Source organism: Leopardus geoffroyi, chromosome X (assembly GCF_018350155.1).
Source record: "Leopardus geoffroyi isolate Oge1 chromosome X, O.geoffroyi_Oge1_pat1.0, whole genome shotgun sequence".
Classification (NCBI taxonomy): domain Eukaryota; kingdom Metazoa; phylum Chordata; class Mammalia; order Carnivora; family Felidae; genus Leopardus; species Leopardus geoffroyi.
The window spans coordinates 72,484,478-72,506,847 of record NC_059343.1 but is presented as its reverse complement, the minus strand read 5'-3'; the positions used below and the strand labels follow the sequence as shown (position 1 = coordinate 72,506,847).

Genomic DNA, 22,370 nt, shown 5'->3' with positions numbered 1-22,370 from the left:
CATTATAAATCAAAGAGTATGCTCATGTAATCTTTCAGTTAAGATTCATTTATTATACTGCTCTGCTTACACACATAGACCAAAGGCAAAGTATGTCCTTAAGATGTGCACTTGAAGTCCCAATTGAATCCAATAGCAGTTGCACTCACATCTATAGTAAAACCAGGCTGGTCCAGCCAGAGAACATGTCCATATATAATAAATAAATTAGAAATATAAAACACCTCCCTAAGCACAGAGCAGTTTATTGAATCACTGAATCAAACAAAGTAAACTGCAAAAGACATGAAAGAAGTTCATGATGAAGTTCTTAAGTTATATAATGTAACTACAAAACTTTCCAGACATCCTTGGGCTATATTTTTTTTACCTTAATTCCAAACACTTACTTACATGATATTTTATATATTACATAGCAAGGGAAGCCACAAGGAATGTGCATTCTTGAAAATTCAGGAATGTTGGGTATTTCATTTTTAAAAAACATCATCTTTTATGAGATCTTTTAATACGTGTGTTTCTTCAAAGGTTTGGAATTAAAAAAAATATCCTTTCACAGATGATAAAGAAAGAACTTTTCATTATTACTTAATAGTTTGAAAATGCCTAAATTTTCAAAAAATACCATTTAATCAGGTATGCTTTTTAATAATGACTCTTGACTAGCATTAATTAAATACATTTTAAATTATTCAAATTACTTAGCACTTAATTTAAAATGATGCTGTTCCATTTCATAAAACATAATTGATGTTCTTTGAAAACATAAGAGCATTAATACTGAATACAAATGGAGAACACATGAATTCTAAGAGTCAAGTACCACACTTCTGTTGATGTTTCCCCAAATATAATAATTATAATCATAATTATAACCTAATGTTCATTTACCACTTTATATATGTCAAGAAAGAATGAATAAGTCACAGTCCTATCTTCAAGGAACTTAGAGTATAAATACATATAAAATTGTAGGACTGGGCATTATGTGAGAAATGCCAAAGAAGTGGCTAAACTAAAATGCTGTTGGAATTTAGAGGAGGAAAGTAATCATCTTTCCCTTGACTCATTATATAAGGCTTCATGGAAATGCTGGTAGAGGTATCAGAGGTTTCATTTCAAACAGCAGAGGCCAAGGAAGGAAAGGACACTCATAGTAATGGAAATAAATAATAATAATAATAATAATAATAATAATAATAATAATAGCTGAATTTATTAAGTGTTAACTATCTAACACTGAGATAAGTGCTTAACATGTATTAACTCATTTAATCCTTACAACCACCCAATTAGATAGGTGCTCCTACTTTCCCCATTTTACAGATAAACTGAGGTTAAATGATCACAGAACTAATATATTCACCCAGACTGAATTATAGGCATCCAGCTGCTTATAGGCATTACTAAGTCAATGAAAATACATTCTCATTATCTGACTCAAGATTAAGCTTCTTTCCTAACTCTCCCAATTCTGTTCCCATTCCCTCAGTCTACCTGGTTTATAGAAATCATCTTTGACTCTTCTGTCACAATCCACATCAAATAATTTATCAATCAATGGGAATTTTCCCTTTGCAGTCATCCTCAAATATACTTCCTTTTCATTCCTACAGTCATTATAATCACTCAAATCCTTACCATCTTTGTTAAGCTTAGTATCCAAACCTTCCAATAGTCTACGTATAATTTCTCTAACAGGAATTTATTGTGTCTCAAACAACATGCTGAGCAATAAGGATACAAAAATGAATAAAACATACCTTCTGTACTCAAAGAATCTAGTTGACTGGCATATATGGAAGAGTAAGCAGGTTTAGCAGCATGAAGGGCAGAGGTATGAGGAAAGGGGGAACAGAGAGTGTTCCAGATAGAGAAAACATCATTTATGAAAACCTAAAAGTGGTTCAGGGGTGCCAAAGTGATTAAATTGATACTAAGGGAGCAAGTAGTGGAGATGAGATTAAAACGTGGGCAGGGGTTAGATCATAAAGGGTAGCATTTCTCAGTTCTCCACCCCAGTACTATTGCTATTCTAGGCTAGGTAATTCTTTGTATTTGGGGAACGCCCCTGTGCATTATAGGATTTAACAGCATTCCTTGTTTCTATCCACTAGATGCCAGTAGTACAACCATCCCCCAGTATGACAGATGAAAATGTGCCCAAACATTGTCAAATGTCCCATGGGAGCAAAATCATCTCCAGTTCAGAACCACTGATATAAGGCGTTGGAAGTCATGCTTAAGTTATTTGGACTTTATTCTAAGATAAGAGGAGTAGTAGTGTACCACAGTGTAGAGGAGGAACTAATTCTCAAGATCAGTTAAAAATGGAGATAAAGATGAAAATAAGGTGACTATTTAATATCTAAGTGTTGTTCTTATTATTCATCAGTGTTATCACTTCAGTGTAATTGGGACAGAGTTCTACCATGTTCCCATAATATGCTGTAATTATCTATATCTGTGTGCCTTTATTCATGAGGGCTCTCAAAACCTAAAGTAACACTTTCCTAACAATTCAAATTTCCTAAATTCAGTTAAGGTCTGGGTTGGAATATTCTTACTTCCTGATTTATTGTCTTCAATGAAACCATTTGAAAAATTTTACCTTATTATAAATAGCTTTAATTCTTATGCCTACAGTCTATGTATAATACATATCACATTTTCTTAATTTAGTACTTTAAGCTTATTCTCAGTTGATTCACGTTTATAGTTAGTTTCTCAGTCAACTAAACTATAAACTCCTAGAAAATAGAGACAATATGTTCCCCATCTTATATATATTCCAGATCATTGAGCAAAATCTTGAGACAAAAACAGGTTTCATTTAAAACAAATTAAGAATCATGTCCTCTTGTGTGATTTATCTACCATCTAGAAGAAGATTCAGAATAAAAATTAGCTTATTTTTTATATTAACTGAGGTAAATCATTATGATATTGAATGGTAGACTCTATTTTCTTAACTGTTAATTGAGATCAAAATTATCTCTGAGCATAGTTAAAGATTTTATATTCCTTTGACAGCCTTGTAGAAAAATGTATAAATAAAAAAGTATTAATGTATAAATACCAAAGATCCTACATTATACAATTGGCTTGTCCTGGAAATGAGTATTATGGATTTTTATCCTTGCAGGGACTAAAATTTGTTAAGAAATAAGGGCTTGGAAAATTCCTCACATCCATATTTTTTAAAGCCTCATGTATAAAAGGTAAGTTAATTTTGACATTCTTGCTTATGTTATATTCATGGCATTTAAGTTGAAGAATTTTAGTATTTTATATTCAATACCTCTAATTGTTGATGTTTCTACCATTCCTTATAAATCATGGACAATTCCAATGGAAGGGATTTCAAAATGATCATCTGATCTAGCCCTTTGTTTCAATCAAGTAGGTGGCTGAATAACCTAGGACAATTTCTAGAGGCCCAAATGTCAAAATTTTTAATTTTTGATAAATTGACAATAAAACCAAGGCACAAAATTCATTATATTTCCAATATTTTAAAAAATCTACAATAAAAAACTAATAGATGATCTCCTATCATGTTACTTTTCAGCCTACCAAACACATCAAAGTCATCCTATAACATCCAATTGCGCATTTATTCCAATTTTATAAAGATCTCAACATCATATGAGGACTTTAAGAGACAAAACAGATGAACATAAGGGAAGGGAAACAAAAATAATATAAAAACAGGGAGGGGGACAAAACAGAAGAGATTCATAAATATGGAGAACAAACTGAGGGTTATGGGAGGGGTAGTGGGAGGGGAGATGGGCTAAATGGGTAAGGGGCACTAAGGAATATACTCCTGAAATCATTGTTGCACTATATGCTAACTAATTTGAATGTAAATTTAAAAAAAATAATAAATAAAACAAGTTAAAATAAAAAATAAAATAAAATTTTAAAAATCATCTTTGTTCTGAACTTAAAGCTAATCAATGTATACTGTACTCCCTTCTCCTTCTCCCACCTCTCCATATAAGAATATTATCAGACACCATAACTTTAAATAACCTAATAGCTTGCACTCAAAAGAAGCATTACAAGATTTTCTTTGAAAGTTAAGTGACTGAAACAAATGTGTCTGTTTTCAACTACTGAACATGCTTGCTAGTTTAGCAGATATATATATATATATATTTTACCAAAGAATTTGCCAGCTTTCACTTTGTTATATGATTTGAAAATCTCTACAACACTTTTACCCTGCATCAAATAATATCTAATGAATTAAGATATGAGTCAACTTTCTTGTATATCATGTTGGAAACTTTTCACAGGCACCCATAAGTCCCCAATATAAAAGTAACCAAGGGGTGCCAATGATGAAAGACTTTGTTGCCATGGTGTCATCTCATAAATCATAAATTATTGTCTGTTATTATGAATGTGACAGCCACATACTGTCATAAAAGGATTTGAATTCTCATCTAGTTTGAATTTTTTTCCAGACATAATTTGCTTTGTAAAAAAAAAATGTCATGACAACCATAGAACACTTAAGCTTGTTATGTAATGTTCAAACATTCATTTGGACTTGGTCAGTTTGGCATTTCAGCATCCCAACCTCTTTTGCATTATTGAGCAGCTTATCTTTATAGTTCATAAATATATTTCTAAACATGGGCATATAGCTTAATAGGCTAAATCCAACAGAAGCAGTGCAACTCTTTTGGTTGCTATGACAACCCAAACTGATCAATTTCCTGTCACTGCTTTAAAAGAAGCACTCTCCTGTGGCCATAAATACTAATTACAAACGCAAGCCATTTGCTAACATGTTCAGTTTACAGATTAAAGCAGTTCATGCCCAATTTATCATTTAACATGTCCTCCCACATTTGTAGTGTGGTACAGAATGAATAATATCTTCACTTGTTTACAAAATCTTCAACTTGATTTCATTATTTTTGCAGCGAAATTTAGTTGTGCTGCTACAAGTTCAGTTAATTAAATGGATTTGTAAAGGGCAAGGAAGGATATCTAAATGTAATTTCTGAATTGAAGTTGAAATGCTGGCTTAAAATTCCTTACTGTAAATTCTTATTTTAAAGAAGGTGGTTATATTTTATGTAGGAAACCTGGAAAATTTTTAAGAACACATGAAAGAGTGTCTTGTCCCACAATCTATTCATTTCCATTAAACGCAGAGCTAATATATTTGGTTAAAACCTGCAGTGAATAATTTTATGAAGGTACTAGTTGATTCTCTGAATGGGAAATCTAGCTTTTAAAAGAAAATAGTACAATCAGGAAAAGAATGAAAAATCTATGAGGCAATACAATCATAGTACTATATAATATAATATTAAGATTATAATAGATTTATATACATTATTAATATTTATAATATTAATACATTTAAGATTATAATCTAATTCCTCCACCTGTACACATATTTTATGCAAGCCTTAAATTAAAATTTATACTTCATCTTTTGAGAGGGAAGGAGATGTGGTGGGGGAGAGAGACTTTCTAATCATCTCAGAATGTGAATAAAAACAATGCTAAAAATTGTTAAACTATCTTTGGAGAATTTCGACCTCTGACCAACACTTGTGAACATTTAGGATCCCATTATTCTATATAGTTTTTTTTTTAAGTAAAGCATTTCTATTTTCCAGCACCCAAGAATTACATGATGGACAAAGCTTTGCTAATATGTATCATTACAATTTAAATATGAAGACAAGAAAGACACCTAAACTGATCTTTCCTATTTTATCACTAACTCACAAGCCTAGAATTTGATTTAAATATTTTTATAATTTCCAAAGCTGAATGGGTTCTTTCTGGACTTCAAATAATCACCTAGAATTTTTAGAAAAGCTGACAATTTCTCAAAATCAAATATAATAAACATTCTCCAATGGATTTTCTGAAAAAAGAAGCTGGTACTTAAAAAGTTTACCTCTAGGAATACCTACAGAAAGCATTGTTTTGTGGGGTATTAGGCAAAATGAATGATGTGAGATCCCTGCTCCTGTTACTGTCTGGAAACTACTATTCTCACCAAAATATATTTTATTTATTTATTTATTTATTTATTTATTTATTTAGAGCAGAGAAAGAGACAGAGAGAGGGTGGGGGGAGGGCAGAGAGAGAGGGAGATAGAGTGAGAATCCCAAGCAGGCTCTGCACTGTCAGCACAGAACCCAATGTGGATTTGAACCCAAGGACAGTGAGATCATGACCTGAGCTGAAGTCAGACACTTAACCTACTGAGCCACCGAGGCCCAAAATATATTTCTTAACAGGGCCCTGACACCCTCTTTGTAGCTCTACCTAATAACTACTGTTAATTAATACAAATTATACATCCAAAGAATGTAAAAGTTCTTTAGTTGGTTTCCTGTGGTTGCAAAAGGAGTGACAAAGCACCTCCAACTGCAGCTGTAGCCTCAAACTTGAGGGCTCCAAAGGCCTTCTGACAGCCTGTGCTCACAGGAGCTTTTCTTTTTCTAAGCACCAGCTCAGTGCTGACATCACAAGAGTTTTTGCATATATACAGCTGCTACAACTGTACGTTTCTGCCTGTATTTTGTTACATGGACCCTTAATTTCAAAAAACAATTTATAAAATGTCATAAGCTGCTATACAGCACTTGGAGATAAACAGAAAATAATGTAAATAATAGTAATACAATGCAATTATTCAATAAATATTTATTGAATATTGAAGACTAAATGTCAGGAAAATATGCTGCATACTGGAGATAAAAGTGACCAGCAAAACAAAGGCATGGTCCCCACTTCATGGTGCTTATTACATTGCCACAACATTTTCGCATTTCCAAAACATTGTCACATACTTTTGCTCATTTTTTGCTCTTCACAAAAATATTATGAGGGACATTCATAGGTCCATTTTTATGGATAATAAAACAGAGATTTATAGATGTTAACTCATTTGCTTGTGATCATAAAGCTAGTTATTGGTATAGTAAGGGATTAACACAAGATATCTGCCTACAAATTCAGGGCTCTTACCACTATATCAGCATTTCCAAAAGTATGTTTCAAGGAATTCTGGCTCTCTGAACAAAAAGATTCCTTTAATTAAAAAAGACTGAAAATCCTTGTATATCTTTTCCTATAGGTTCATAGAGCAAGTTAATAAATTACAGGCTTTGAGAAGACCTGTGGTAAACCTATATTTACTTTTATTTAACCCCATGTTAAATATTATGAAAGAAAGGGTAGGTGTGTGTGGTGAGACCATGAAACCTGCATGCATTTTCAAACTGATAGAAATTTTAGGGTACTAGCAACAATATGGAACTGAGAGAGTTTCTCTGAGAGAACTGAGAGAACCTTCTTTCTTAGCCACCTCCAATACTTACTCAGGATTGAGAAAATCAAATTGTCCCCTAACAAGAACTTCCCCTAAAGGCTGATTCTAGGATTAGGTAAAAAAATATACAAGGTGAGCTTGAAGCATTTTGTAGTGGTAGAAAGTAAGAAAATGCTCAAAAAAAAAAAAAATCCACAGTGATGGGAGCATGTAAAAGGTACACAGGGACAACTGAAAGAGCTCCTAATGGTGAAAGCTGGAAAAATCTAAGCAATAAAATAAATATCATAGTATTGGATTATAATCCAAAATATAAAATAAATACCTAAGTCCATACTGAAACAAATGATTGCATAAATAAATGAATGAATAAATAAATAATAAATTATAAGTAAATAAGGGAGAAGGAAAAGCTCTCCCATGCAGAATTCCAAATAATTTCTATTGACATTCTGCCCTTAAGAAAGTGAAGCAAAACTTCCTCCCTGCCCCCCTTAACTGTGGGCTGCACATAGTGATTTTCTTCAAAAAACTTCCAAAGCAATATAAAGAGGGAGAGGGAGAAAAGTAACTTTACAGTAGAGAAACCTGACAAACACTACATAAACGGGGTGATCAAGGTCAATCTCAAGAATGATAAGTTATAATAATAAGGTGTACCCCTCATATGATGTGATTAAAAAAATGGCACTTTACCTCTGTGGTCTTCCTCCCAAAAACCCAATTTAACAATGAGAAAAACACCATACATATCCCAATTGAGTGTCATTCTACAAATACCTGACCTGTACTCCTCAATACTGTCAAGGTCATCCAAAGCTAAGAAAGTTTGAGAAACCATCATAACAAAGAAGAGTCTAAGGAGACATGATGACTAAATGTAAGGTGGTATCCTACTTCTTGGGGCAGAAAAAAGACATTAAGAAAGCACTGAGGAAGTCTGAATAAAGTCTAAGCTTTAGTTAATAATAGTGTATCAATATTGGTTCATTAATTGTGACAAATTGATTCCTTAATTATAAGATGTTAACAATAGGGAAACTGAGGAAACTGAAGTATGGAAACTGAGGTACCTTTCACAAGGTATGGAAAGTCTCTGTACTATCTTTGTAATTTTCTATAAATATAAAGCTGTTCTAAAATAAAAATTTCATTAAAAGAAAAAAAAAAAAAACCCTGCCTCTACCCACCTTGTGCTAAGCCCAACTTTATTAAAAACTGCTTTATCTCTACATGAATTGGAGTCTAACTTAGTTCCAAAAAACAAACAGTGATTTTTTAAGCAGAACTGGACAAATTCAAATTAAGGAAAACACAATTTGTTTTTAATGCAACCAAAAGTAAAATATGCCTATACAATTTTTAAATGGGCTGCCTCAAATAGATGTCCCAAATCCTTTCTTGTAATGTTCTGAATTTGGCAGGTGCTTTACTGCCAAATGTAAATCATACTCAAAATATTAAACCACTTTATACTTAATATGTTAGATGTAACAACATGTGATTTAATGGGTACTTGTAAAACTCATAAAGCTTAAAGAATATAAAATTACTATTTTTGTTATTTAGGCTAATTTCATTTTAAAACAGTATAACCATACAGATCTGCTGACCAACTGTATTACAGTAATATATTATTTGGCTAGAACTAGCCATTTAAAATGAAAATGTCCAAATCATTTAATTTTCATCACAGAAAAAATCAAAGAATAATTTTATTTTAATATTTAAATAAAAATATTGTCTATAGGGAGAATAGTTTATTATGATGTATCAGTCTAAAATGCTTTAAACTCTCCTAACTGCAACAAATCAAAGCATGGCTGCTGTTAACAGACTTCAGTATTTTATGTTTTAACAGTTTTGGCATATTTTAAAAAAAAATCTGGAGCACTGCATATGTCAGACGATCTAGCACTTTGTATTGTGGATTATGAATAATATATCTTTTACATAAATCAATTGATTGAGTTACATATTATTTTTTACATCTCAGTTTTGTAATGGATTTATTTAAAAACAAGGTTTCATGTTTTATGGCTAAATAATTTAATACTTGCCCCTTTTTGAACATTAATATTAGCTAAAAAACAAAAATATCAAATGATGATCTAAAGTAACAGCAGATCTTTGGTTGCTGAGAGGAGAACTCTTTTGGCAAATATATTCTTTGTATTGAAAACTCAGTGTTATCAAAAACACTAAGCAGGACTCATCTTTAGGGCCTTTCACATGTATCTATCTACTGTAGAGCATGTTGCCATGGAACATAATTCCTTCAAGGACTGCAAACCAAAGAATGGCCATTTTGGCATAATAGTCCCATTTCTTAACATTATTTTGTAGCATTCATCAAGATGTATTACAAACCCTACCAATTAAGGAATAATGCATTGCCTTTTAAATGCACTCATACTGGGTCATAGAATCAACTCCATTTTAGCAATTAGTTAGTTACACTGGCAAACTTTTAAGATTAGGGCTATACAAGTATAGAAAATGTCACCACTGTCTTTGTAAATTAATGACATGTTCCCCATTGCATAATAGGTAGTTATCAGCCTTTCTTCTTTATCCTGTCTCAGTCATTTAATTAAATCTACCCTGCACCCTCCAGAGAAATTCATGGTCTGTCACCCTACTTCCTGGTATCTAGATTTATGGATATTTTATCAGCCTTTTCATTTTCATATCACTAGGCAACTCTTCTAAGTTTTTTTTAAGATAAACTTCACCTGAACATTAAGACAAGTATCCTACTACAAAGTCCATTTTCCTTCTATAAGTCTACTTTCCTTTCATTTACATTAAAGAAACAACAGCCTGAGACCTAATGAATTGTACCTTCACATTATTAAAAGTAACATGCAGAACATTGCACATTATTATGCTACACATGGCCAAGAAGTTTTAGTATTCATGGGATTATGGTAATTAAGTGTTCCTTCACTTTGGGTGATATGACACTTGCTTGACTATAATGTCAATCCACTTAAAGTGTGTATAAACAACATTATCTTAGTCATTCTGCATTACATTTCCAACTGTGAGCAAAATTACAAGGTCAGAGTGGACAAGAATGTAGGTAATCCCAAGGAAACTTCATGTAAATGACTTGCTCAAGGTTCAAACTGGGTATTCAATAATAGCAAAAAGGAGAATTTTCCATAGTAATATAGTATTATTATCTAGATACCATCCATGGCAAAACACATGGATATTCTTGGAGATAGAGGTAAAGATAAAAATATCCATGATTTTGATGTTTTGTAGATAAAAGATAAATGTTGTTTGCAAGGCTTTGTTTAATCTAACAAGTGTCAGTACTCCTTAAAAGAAAGAAAAAGGAATAATATAAAGAACAACTACAAATGGTTTTGTAAATAAAGATCCGTTAATATTAACATCTCAAATGTAAACAGAAGCACTTTTTAGAAACACAGATGATAAAGGCAATACAACAATGCTTGTATTTCCTCCTTTCCTATTTTCATAATAAATACTTGTCAGCCATATTTATTTTTTTAATTAATGATTTTTCAATAGTCTTGTCAAACACTTAGTGTGTTATGTCCAAGAAGTGCTGTTCTGAAAATGTTCTGATTTAAAGAAACTAGTTTAAGGTTTTGTGTGTTATCTTGTGTTTTAAGTGATTTTGGGGCGCCTGGGTGGCGCAGTCGGTTAAGCGTCCGACTTCAGCCAGGTCACGATCTCGCGGTCCGTGAGTTCGAGCCCCGCGTCGGGCTCTGGGCTGATGGCTCAGAGCCTGGAGCCTGTTTCCGATTCTGTGTCTCCCTCTCTCTCTGCCCCTCCCCCGTTCATGCTCTGTCTCTCTCTGTCCCAAAAATAAATAAACGTTGAAAAAAAAAATTTAAGTGATTTGTTTAGTGCTTATTGAGTTAGATAACCTAATTAAATACCCACATAGGATAGGTAGGGTCTAGGCAAAATTAACCTAGAATAATTTGGCACAAGTTCCTCTGAACTTGTGGAAGTAACAGAGAAAGCAAAATAGTGGTTTTCAGAGTATGCTTAAACTATAAGATGGGGTTCCAATTAGCAAAAATAGCAATGAAAGTTCTTAAATATGAGTCCCATAGTGAGTTCACAAATAGTTCAGAAATTCACAAATAGTTCACAAATAGATTAAACAAGGTAAAAACACTCAAAAGCAACTTATGTGGGATTCTCTAGGCTTATTGTCACAGTTGAACAATGAGGTTTACATATGTGAACTGTATTAAACTGGAGATCATCTGAACGAAGTGTGTGAACCACAATTTTCTTGTAATATCTGATTGTTACATTGTAAGAAGTTAGTTTACCTCCCACCAATGCCATCGTCAAAATTTTTCCCAGGACTACTTATAGAGAAGCCCCCCAAAATGTCATCATTATAAGAGATAAACTGATTTAGATTTTGTTTGCCAGAACTGCCATCTTCCATAAGTAGAAGCATCACTAAAAATATAACTATATTCATGTCCTAAAAGATTTCTTTTTTAAAGTAATTGAAAATAATAGATATTCTATGCAAGAGACAGGATATACGTGTGTGTGTAAATGTGTGAGGGTATGTGAGTGTGTTTGTGTGGTATACTGGCAATTCCTGGAGTTTAAATAAAATCAGTTTCAACTGTGCACCTTTTCTACTTTAATCTCTTACAATATTAGACAGTTACATTTCTAACTGGATGTTCTTTCCAGTACACAAAGCATCTAAGAAACTCCAAAAGCTCTTTGTTAAACTCCAGGGTACAGTTCCAGCTCTTCCTAATCAAAAATCTTTCCAAACATAAAATCCAATTGGTTAACCCCCCTTATCCAAAAAGAAATACAGTATATACAGAATAGTCAACCTGACTCCTCCTTCTACTTTAAGTAGTTATGTGCAGTGTCATAAAAGCACTATTGGAATCAAATCTTATGTGAGTTGAAAATATTGAAAGCCCTCTTCTCTGAATCTGAAATGTACATAAAAAGAACTTCAAAGAAACATAAAGCCATAATAAATTGTAGTTGAACTTCCATTGTATTTCAGCATTTATAATGCAATGATTCAGAATAGGAAACATTGAAGATTAATTCAAAATGGTGTGTTACTACTGTTTTGTATTTATAATGCTGAGATTATTTGAATTAAGAGAAATACAAAGATAAATAGAATATAAATAAGAAACACTTATAATCTTAACTATGCCAGAGGGTGTAATAACACTTTTCACAAATTGATAAAATTTAATATTGTCTTTGTACTTCATGCACAATAAATAAATTATATCTTCAGGGAAAAGGGAAGGTATGTATTATATAACAAAAGTTATAATATGTCTCTAAGAGAGCTCTTGGTCCAACATCCTAATTTTACAGATATGGCAATTGATATCCCAAGTCACGGAGTTATTTTCAGAGTTGTTTTAAGTCCGTGGACTTCTCTGACTCTTTCCAGAGGTCTTCCTGCTATACCACACTATCTCATCAAACGAGGCTTTATGAGAAAGTTCTCTGTAACCTGGAAAATACTTTACAAATTTTAAATAGTATTCTTATCCTTATCTGAACTACATATGTTTTAAAATGAAGAATAATGAAGCAAATAGTTTCAGTAAACATTGTTATGTGCACTAAGTGATCAGAATCAGTGTTTCATCTCTGTGTATAATCATGAATGAGAATCAATAATATAATTATTTTTTCTTAAAAGGAATTGTTTGTTAAAGATATCTACTACATTGGCAAGAATGTGAGAAAATAGGATCTATTGTATAACACTAGTGGGAGTGTAAATCAGAACACTTTTGGAAAACAATTTAGCAATAAATATTAAAGTTGAAGATGTGCATAGCTCACAACTCAATGATTTTACTTCTAGGTTTATACCCCAGAGAAATTCTCCCACAATGTCACAATAAAACATGATGTCCATTTACAGCACTGTATGTAATAAAAAGAAATTGAAAACAACCTAAATGTCCATCAATATAGTAAAGAATAATCCAACTGTGGTATACTTATGCAATTAAATAGAATGGACAATTAAAAAGTAAATGAACTAAATCAGCATGTATCAACATGGATAAATCTCGAAAACATGTTAAAACAATGATTACAAAAGGATAATACAGTACCAAACCATTTAGATACATTTTAAAAACACAAAAACGAATACTGCATAAACACACATGTTATTTAAAAAACAACAATAATTCACACAAATTTTAAAACAGTGGTTAACTCTAATGAAGGGTGGAAGAGAAAGGAGATTAGTGTTAGTCATATCAATAATGCTTTACAGATACATTTTTAAAAAATGAGTTCTGAATCAAATGTAGCAAAATGTAGACTTTGTTATTGGTCAACGAATATCTTTCATTATTAACCTGCTCTTTGTATTTGAGCTAATTTATAATTAATCTTGCTAGTTTATTACCCAATCAAAATGGTGCTACAAAATTGATTTCAGAATAATGTCATTTTTTAGTAAATATAGATATAGATAGATATAGATATAGATATAGATATAGATATAGATATAGATATAGATATAGATATTTAAAGTGTTTTGGTAATTAGTCTGATTCCAGTTGTCAGGTTATAAAATATACTCATCCAAAGTATATGAGCTTTGTAATCAGACAGACTTGATTCAAAAGCTGGCTCTGATATTTGTTGGCTGTGAGGCCTTAGATAAGTCATTTAACCTCTGTGCCTCAGTGCCATTATCTGTAAGACAAGATCAGAATAATATCACCTACTTTGTACGGTTGTTATGAAGATTAAATGAACTAACATAACCTGGGAAATGAGGCATCTGGGTGGGTAGGTCAGTTAAGCCTCAGACTCTTGATTTCAGTTCAGGTCATGATCTCACGGTTCATAGGATCAAACTCTGCATCAGGCTCCGTGCTGACAGCATGGGCCCTGCTTAGGAATCTCTCCCTCCCTTTCTTTCTGACCCTACCCTGCACTTTCTCTCATGTTTCTCTCTCTCTCTCTCTCTCTCTCTCTCTCTCTCTCTCTCTCTCTATGTCTCAAAATAAATAGTAAATATTTTAAAAATAATAAAATTGGGGTGCCTGGGTGGCTCAGTCAGTTAAGCATCCAACTGTGGCTCAGGTGATGATCTCGCGGTTCATGTGTTCAAGCCCGGCATTGGGCTCTGTGCTAGCTGCTCAGAGCCTGGAGCCTACTTCAGATTCTGTATCTCCCTCTCTCTCTGCCCTTCCCCCATTCGTTCTCTCTCTCTCTCTCTCTCTCTCAAAAATAAATAAAACATTAAAAAATTTTTTAAAAATAATAAATAATAAAATATAAAATAAAATAAAATAAAATAAAGTAATCTGGGATATCATGTCTGAAAAATGTTAGATATTATCATGTCCTGGCAAAATGAAAGTAGGAGATGTTTATTGAAATTTTTCCTGAATTATCTCAGTTATATGTCTACACTGGTTTATTGTATCAAAGAACATTTCTTAAATTATCTGTAAGGACTAATCAATTAACTAAGAATTTCTAGTTAGAGTTTTTACACAATAGTTGTAATTAATTAGTATATTTAAACATGGCTCATCTTTATTACACAACAGATTACTTGTGGTCAAAACTATTTGACGATCTAGAGAGGGCAGCACAGTCTACTGAAATTTTATCTAAGTAAATATCACTTATTTTGCAAATTGTCATATGTGTTGACCAATTGCCCAACAATTTCTAATCTTTCATATATGCCTGTGTTAAATCTGCAACTAGAATAATTTGCTGACAAAGGACGGGCATTTTTAGTTAAAAGAACTGTGAATTCTTTATCTTTCTTTTTCAGTTTTCTATTTTTTTAAATCCTCTGATAAGTTTCTCACCACAAATGACAATGTTAACTGACTATCCTAAGGATATATGGTGCAGATCATAGGAGCCATTAAAGCAGGTTTAGCAATGGAGGTTTTTTTTTTCTTTTTTTTTCCTAGAAAGACTGGAATTTAATTGTTTCCTTTTTAGACAAATATGCTTTTGAATTGCCAGTGATGAAAGGGGTATACAAACATTAAAAGCATTGTAGCACAGTGAGATTACATTCTAAGGTCCAAGGCAAGACAGATAAACAAATGAAGTCTCACATTAGTCAAAGAGTTACTTCTTAATAAAATTTCAGATAACTAACTTTTGTTTTATATTTGCCAATGCCAATTAAAGGTTCAAATGAACTTTTATTAACTACTTACATTTCTTTTATTTCTTATTTTAACCATGTATAAAAAATAAAGGAATTTTTTAGAAGAAATTGGAAATTTGTTGAAAGACAAGTCAACTTAAAATTAAAAGAACACATGCCATATATATATATATATATATATATATATATATATATATATATGGCTTTCTTATGGCTTTCTTCCTATTAAAGCACCAGAAGTTTTAATTATGTTATGTGACAGAACCTATATTTAAATGTTCTCTTTGGATGTGGAAGTAATGATCTTTCATATTGCATTTCATTGATAAATATGAAAGGAAAAAATTCATAATTTTATCATAATTTTCAAACCAAATTAAGGAAGAATTATCCTGGTTATTTCCATATAGAAAGGAAAAATCACGAAGTGCATAGCCGCAATTTTGAGTATGAGGAGAATTATTTACAAACACTCCATTTATTTTTTTAATTAAAAAGAAATTTTTTTAATGTTTATTTTTGAGAGAGAGAGATAGCAGAGTGTGAGCAGGGGTGGGGAGGGGCAGAGAGAGAGAGGGAGACACAGAACTCAAAGCAGGCTCCAGGTTCTGAGCTGTCCGCACAGAGCCCGACACAGGGCTCAAACTCACAAACTGTGAGGTCATGACCTGAGCAGAAATCGGAGGCTCAATTGACTGAGCCACACAGGTGCCCCAACACTCCATTTATTTTTAATTCACTTTACATGGATTTTTCTATCATCAAGGCCTTTGGGTGTATTTATAATATATTGTGATTTTTTTAAATTACAATATCTAGAGGATTTACAGTTTAAAGCAAACTGAGAGCCCATGGGCTAGATGCAGACCACAGATGATTTTGCTTAACCTGCACAGTATTTCTTTCTTTTTCTTTTCTTTTGTTTTTGTTTTGCTTTTTATTGAGTTGGTTACCAACATTTAAGAAGAATTAGGGAATTTCAGGTAAAAATCTGCATCCCCAGCTTCTCTTAAAAACTCAGAACCTGGGGGACCTGGGTGATTCAGTCAGATAAGCAACCAACTCTTCATTTCAGCTCAGGTCTTGATTTCACGGTTGATGAGATCAAGCCGCACATCAGGCTCCACACTGGGCATGGACCCTGCTTGAGATTCTTTCTCTCCCTCTCTCCCTATGCTCCTCTCCCTCTACTCTCTCCCACTCTTTTCTCTCTCTAAAAAAATTAATGAAAATAAAAAATAAAAACTGAGAGCTTAACAACATTGGGCCTACATTCCCTAGATGGTAGCAATAAGTTGAGCTAAGTAATAGCTTCCACCTTTGGAAAGAATACATACTCTCTAGGTCACCATAGTCCCCACCAATCCCTATTGCTTATGGTCTTTCATTTACTTTACCAGCCTTGCCTCAGTAGGCATTAGAGTTTGCAAGTCTCCTGTTTCTCTGTAGTTTATGCGAGTGAATCAGTATATATACTTTTAAGAACATTTAATGGTTTTTCTCAGATCACAGGAAATGTAAGAATGCACTACCTATATATGTACATATGTAATGTGTGCTCTGATCAATATAAAATAAATCTATAAAAACCTCTCTGACCTCAGCCGCAGCAATTTCTTACTTGACACATCTCCAAAGGCAAGGGAATTAAAAACAAAAATGAATTCTTGGGACCTCATGAAGATAAAAAGCTTCTGCACTGCAAAGGAAACAGTCAACAAAACTAACAGGCAACCGACAGAATGGGAAAGATATTTGCAAATGACATATCAGACAAAGGGCTAGTATCCAAAATCTATAAAGAACTCACCAAACTCCACACCTGAAAAACAATCCAGTGAAGAAATGGGCAGAAAACATGAATGGACACTTCTCTAAAGAAGACATCCAGATGGCCAACAGGCACATGAAAAGATGCTCAACGTCACTCCTCATCAGGGAAATACAAATCAAAACCAAACTGAGGTATATCCTCACGCCAGTCAGAGTGGCTAAAATGAAGATCAGGAGACTGTAGGTGCTGGCAAGGATGTGGAGAAACGGGAACCTTCTTGCACTGTTGGTGGGAATGCAAACTGGTGCAGCCACTCTGGAAAACAATGTGGAGTTTCCTCAAAAAATCAAAAATAGATCTACCCTATAACTCAGCAATAGCACTGCTAGGAATTTACCCAAGAGATACAGGAGTGCTGATGCATAGGGGCACTTGTACCCCAATGTTTATAGCAGAACTTTCAACAATAGACAAATTGTGGAAAGAGCCTAAATGTCCATCAACTGATGAATGGATAAGGAAATTGTGGTTTATATACACAATGGAATACTACTTGGCAATGAGAAAGAATGAAATGTGGCCTTTTGTAGCAATGTGGATGGAACTGGAGAGTGTTATGCTAAGTGAAATAAGTCATACAGAGAAAGACAGATACCATATGTTTTCACTCTTATGTGGATCCTGAAAAACTTAACAGAAGACCATGGGCGAGGGGAAAGAAAAAAAAAAAAAAGAGAGAGAGAGAGGGAGGGAGCCAAACCATAAGAGACTCTTAAAAACTGAGAATAAACTGAGGGTTGATGGGGGGTGGGAGAGAGTGGGAAGTGGGTGATGGGCATTGAGGAGGGCACCTGTTGGGATGAGCACTGTGTGTTGTATGGAAACCAATTTGACAATAAATTTCATAAAATAAAATAATAAAATAAAATAAAATAAAATAATAAAATAAAATAAAATAAATCTATACAGGGGCATCTGGGTGGCTCAGTCAGTTAAGCGTCTGACTTAAGCTCAGGTCATGATCTCACAATTTGTGAGTTCCAGCCCCATGTTGGGCTTGCTGCTATCAGTGCAGAGTCTGCTTTGGACCCCCTCTCTCTCTGTCCCTCCCTCACTTGAGTGCTCTTTCTATCAAAAATAAAAATTAAAAAAAATAAATCTATAGTGATAAACTACTGTTATAATTAATTAAATAAGAGGGCATTGCATTAATTTGCATGTCATTTTACTAGTAAAATTAAAATACAATGAAAGTAAATTTCAATGTCTGAATTCAATTGTACTCATATAAAATTAAAAAAAATTACTTTCAAAATCCCAAACCTTAACTCAAAACTCAATCCATTTAAATTTTTCGGTTAAAATCATTCATTAATGAAATCTAGTGGGTTCTAATCTCCCATAACACAAAAGTGTCCAATGGAAAGTTTGGCACTTAAGGAGGCGCATCCACTGCTTCAGGTCACTTGGGTATTATTTAGTGTGCATGATATTTAAAAGTAACATTTAGTATAGGAAATATCCCAGATATTGCAAACATCACCATAGTGCTTTCAATTTTCTATGTTGAAAATCCAGAATAAATCACATGGTGTGGTTCCCTTCTCCCCCACAACCCTATGACATTTTTGTTGTACAAAAATATGGATAAAACGTATCAAGGGCAGCCCTGAAGATATTGGGGAAAAGTCCCCAAAGGGTGACTTAACGTGAGAAGGGTCCATGGAAGAGAAGAGGGGGAAGTATTGCCAGGAAATATCAAAATGAACTTTATAGGATGCCTGGCTGACTCAGTCAGTAGAGCATGAGACTCTAGATCTCAGGGTTGTGAGTTTGAGCTCCATGTTGAGTGTACAGATTACTTAAAAGATAAAAAAAAAATCTTTTTAAAAAATGTACTTGAGCATGATGGGTTTCCTTCCTCTTCCCTTGCTTCTCTGAGTTACTGTCCATTATTTTCCCCATTACAACCTAAAAGGTATAAAGCCTAGAGCAATATGGTATCTCTGATTGCAATTCAACTGAAATTGTCATAGATATTTCAGGAAGTTTCAAGCATAAATCTTCCTAGATTTCAAACTATTTTTTAAAAATATATTTTTAGAAAAAAATAATTTTGAATATTTTAGAACTACTAGCATGCTTACAAAATATACCCATGCCTAATGCTTAGAATAATTACAGAATAGATGGCCTATTTTGTTTCCATTATTGCTATACCACACTTAATAGTCTGTGCTGCCCTTCAAAAGTGAATGTACCTTCCTAAGCATTCCAGAGTCATGAGGGGAGTGAATTATCTTCTCACTGTTTTACAAAGTTGTCATGGTTTTCATGTCAGTGACCCTCACTCAACCCACATCAATTTTGTAGCCTTTCTCTAGACTCTGCTTTAGTTCCCAGGGAAGGAGTTACTTCCTGTGGCTGGAAGTCATCTCCCCACTACATGGTCCTAGGATCCATTCTCAGTTAAGAGATATAAATGATTACTGTCAATAGTGAAACTACAGCAACACAAATTAACTAGTACCTTCAAATAGACAGGATCTAATTAGCTATTTGGATTTCATTTTTCTTTTTACCAAGGATTAAGAAAGATTCAACATTTGTTCTGAAACATTTCAACAGCTCTACTCTCCTACCTTAATAAGTATAGTACAGGAAACAAAATTATTAAAGTTGGGCTGAATTTGTACAGGCTCCAGGACATTCCCAGAAAGTTGATTTTAAAAAAATAAATACATAAATACCTGTTAACAGCTTGTTTTCTTGTCATTTGCCTCTTCCTTCTAAAAGGAGAGTGTAGCAAAAAATAAATAAATAAAACTGGTTAATCAAGAGTTCTGGATAGTTAGCTTCCAATTAATCAAGGCTTTATTATATTTCACACACACAAAAATCTTAAATTCTTCAAGAATTTTAGATAGGTTACATACAATGAAACACCAGAAAGGAAGAGCACAAAGAAGGTAGAAAAGCTTGAATTGTTATTAGATAATATTGTAAATTATATGGACAATGGTATTATATTTCTGGTCTAATCCCCACTGGGTAAAGAATAATCTGAAATGTCATGTGGTTTAGGGCTTTTCCATATATGAAGGCAAGGAAATAAGATTATAGATTTCTGTTTATAAAAATGGCCTCGGGTCATAACAATTCCAAAAAAAAAAATTCAGCAATATTGAATCTTCTTCCTTTCTCTCAAGAGTTTTCTTCCCATCCCAATGGGTGTTCCAATACTTTTAGAGGAAAAAAAATCCCCTTCTAGGTTTTTTTTTTAATTTTTTTATTTGGCCAACAGGATGATGACAGTGAGCCAATATCAGTTTTATGCCTTAATTTTCTAAACATGGGGCCATGTAATCACATAGCTCACTGTATATTTATTTCTGGAGCAATAATGAACTATCTTACATCCTCCCCAAAAGGGTTACACACACACACACACACACACACACACACACACACACACAGAGTCATACACACATCCACACAAAATAAACACATGCAAAAGAGATTAATAAAAAAAATCCCACAAGATTAGCTTAATTAAGAAAGCAAACATTTTTTCCAGTAGTATAGTATTTCCCACTGTTTACAAACTCCTTAGTGAAGAACAGTGAAATCTAAAACATATTGCTTCCACAGAAGATGGCAGAGTAGGAGGACCCTTGGCTCACCTCGTCCCATGGTTACACCTAGATAACATCCACATTAGAGTAAATAAACCAGGAAATGACCCAAAGACTGACAGAACAGACTCTCCATAGATAAATGTAGAAAAGATGCCACATTAAAGAGGGTAGAAAGGGCAGAGATATAGTTAAGAGTCAAACTGACATGTAGGACTGTCCATGGAAGGGAGGGATACCTTGGGCAAAGAAAATAAAGGGGAGCAGACCCTACACCAAACATGACAGGCATGGGGAACCCAAAGTGGGAAGATGAATCTCCATAATATTTGGCTTTGAAAACCAAAGGAACCTAACTTTGTTTGTTCTTAACAATCAGTAGGGCTTAACACATGGAACTTTAAAATTCAGCAACTCCACTCTGGAAGATCCAGAGGGCAATTGCAACCTGAGTGCCTGCCATTAAATAAACAGCATAACAAACAGCCCCACTGAAATACAGCATAGAAGCAGTGGTTTGAAAAATGCCTGGGGTATACAGGAAGGAGATTTATTTACTAATGTCAGAGCAGGTGCTAGGGAAGAGCTCTTTGAGGACTTCTAGAAAAAAAGAGCTGGCAGGGGGCATTTCCCTCTCCTGCCCTACAGCCTACCTACCCAGACAACTGTGGGAACTACTGCAGATGAATACTCTCCACAAATCTTGCCCCACCCCTGTGCTCATCTACAGACTATCCCCTCCATCCCAGATTGGGGAAGAGTTTTCCCAGGGTGGCTGAGGGTAACCTCCTACAGTACAGCAGCATAGACCTTGCTGACACTGTGCGCCCCACCCCACATTCTCCTATAGACATGCCCTCTCCAACAGGCCTTTGTCAGGAGACCATCCAAAGTAATGCCATAAGTCTGGCAGGGTGAAGCAAACATGACAGAGGCCACCACCACTCCAAAGTGATCCCTGCCCTAGGGAAAGAGGAAGATACCCACACATGCAATTCTGACTGCAAACCCAGCAGAGGCATATACATCTGCTCTGATTCTAGGACCCGCCCACCAATGACAGCTTCTCAGGGGAAAAGATAGGGAGAGTGCCCTGCAGTTTGGTGCTGCCATAGCTCTGGCAAATGCCTGGTCTGATTCAACTCAAGCCTAAGGCAGCTTCAAACTCACTAACACAGGGACCAAACCATGACTACAAGAGGCAAAGAGAGCCACTGCAGATGACTGTACTGAAGGTAAAAACACCTCAGACACAATAATAGCAGGGTATATACAACAAACATAGAATACACCTTTGACGTGCCAGGTTATGGAAAACAGGGGACATTGCATTGCAGCGCATGACAGGACCTCTTCTTCATAACGTCACTTCTTTCAAGAGACGGAGACTTACCTGACTTTCCTAACATATAGAAACAGACAGTGAGCTAGACAGAATGAGGACACAAAGGAATATGACCCAAATGAAA

The 22,370-nt window shown here is 34.0% G+C and overlaps 1 protein-coding gene across 1 annotated transcript in view; it reads right to left on the bottom strand.

Annotated features, from left to right (window-relative positions):
- Positions 1-22,370, bottom strand: part of DACH2 (dachshund family transcription factor 2) — an 804,038-nt gene that overhangs the window by 510,009 nt on the left and 271,659 nt on the right. Inside the window, exon 2 of the mRNA XM_045470953.1 lies at positions 20,017-20,055. Within this exon, the coding sequence (XP_045326909.1) occupies positions 20,017-20,055 (39 nt within the window). The remainder of the gene's footprint in view (positions 1-20,016; positions 20,056-22,370) is intronic.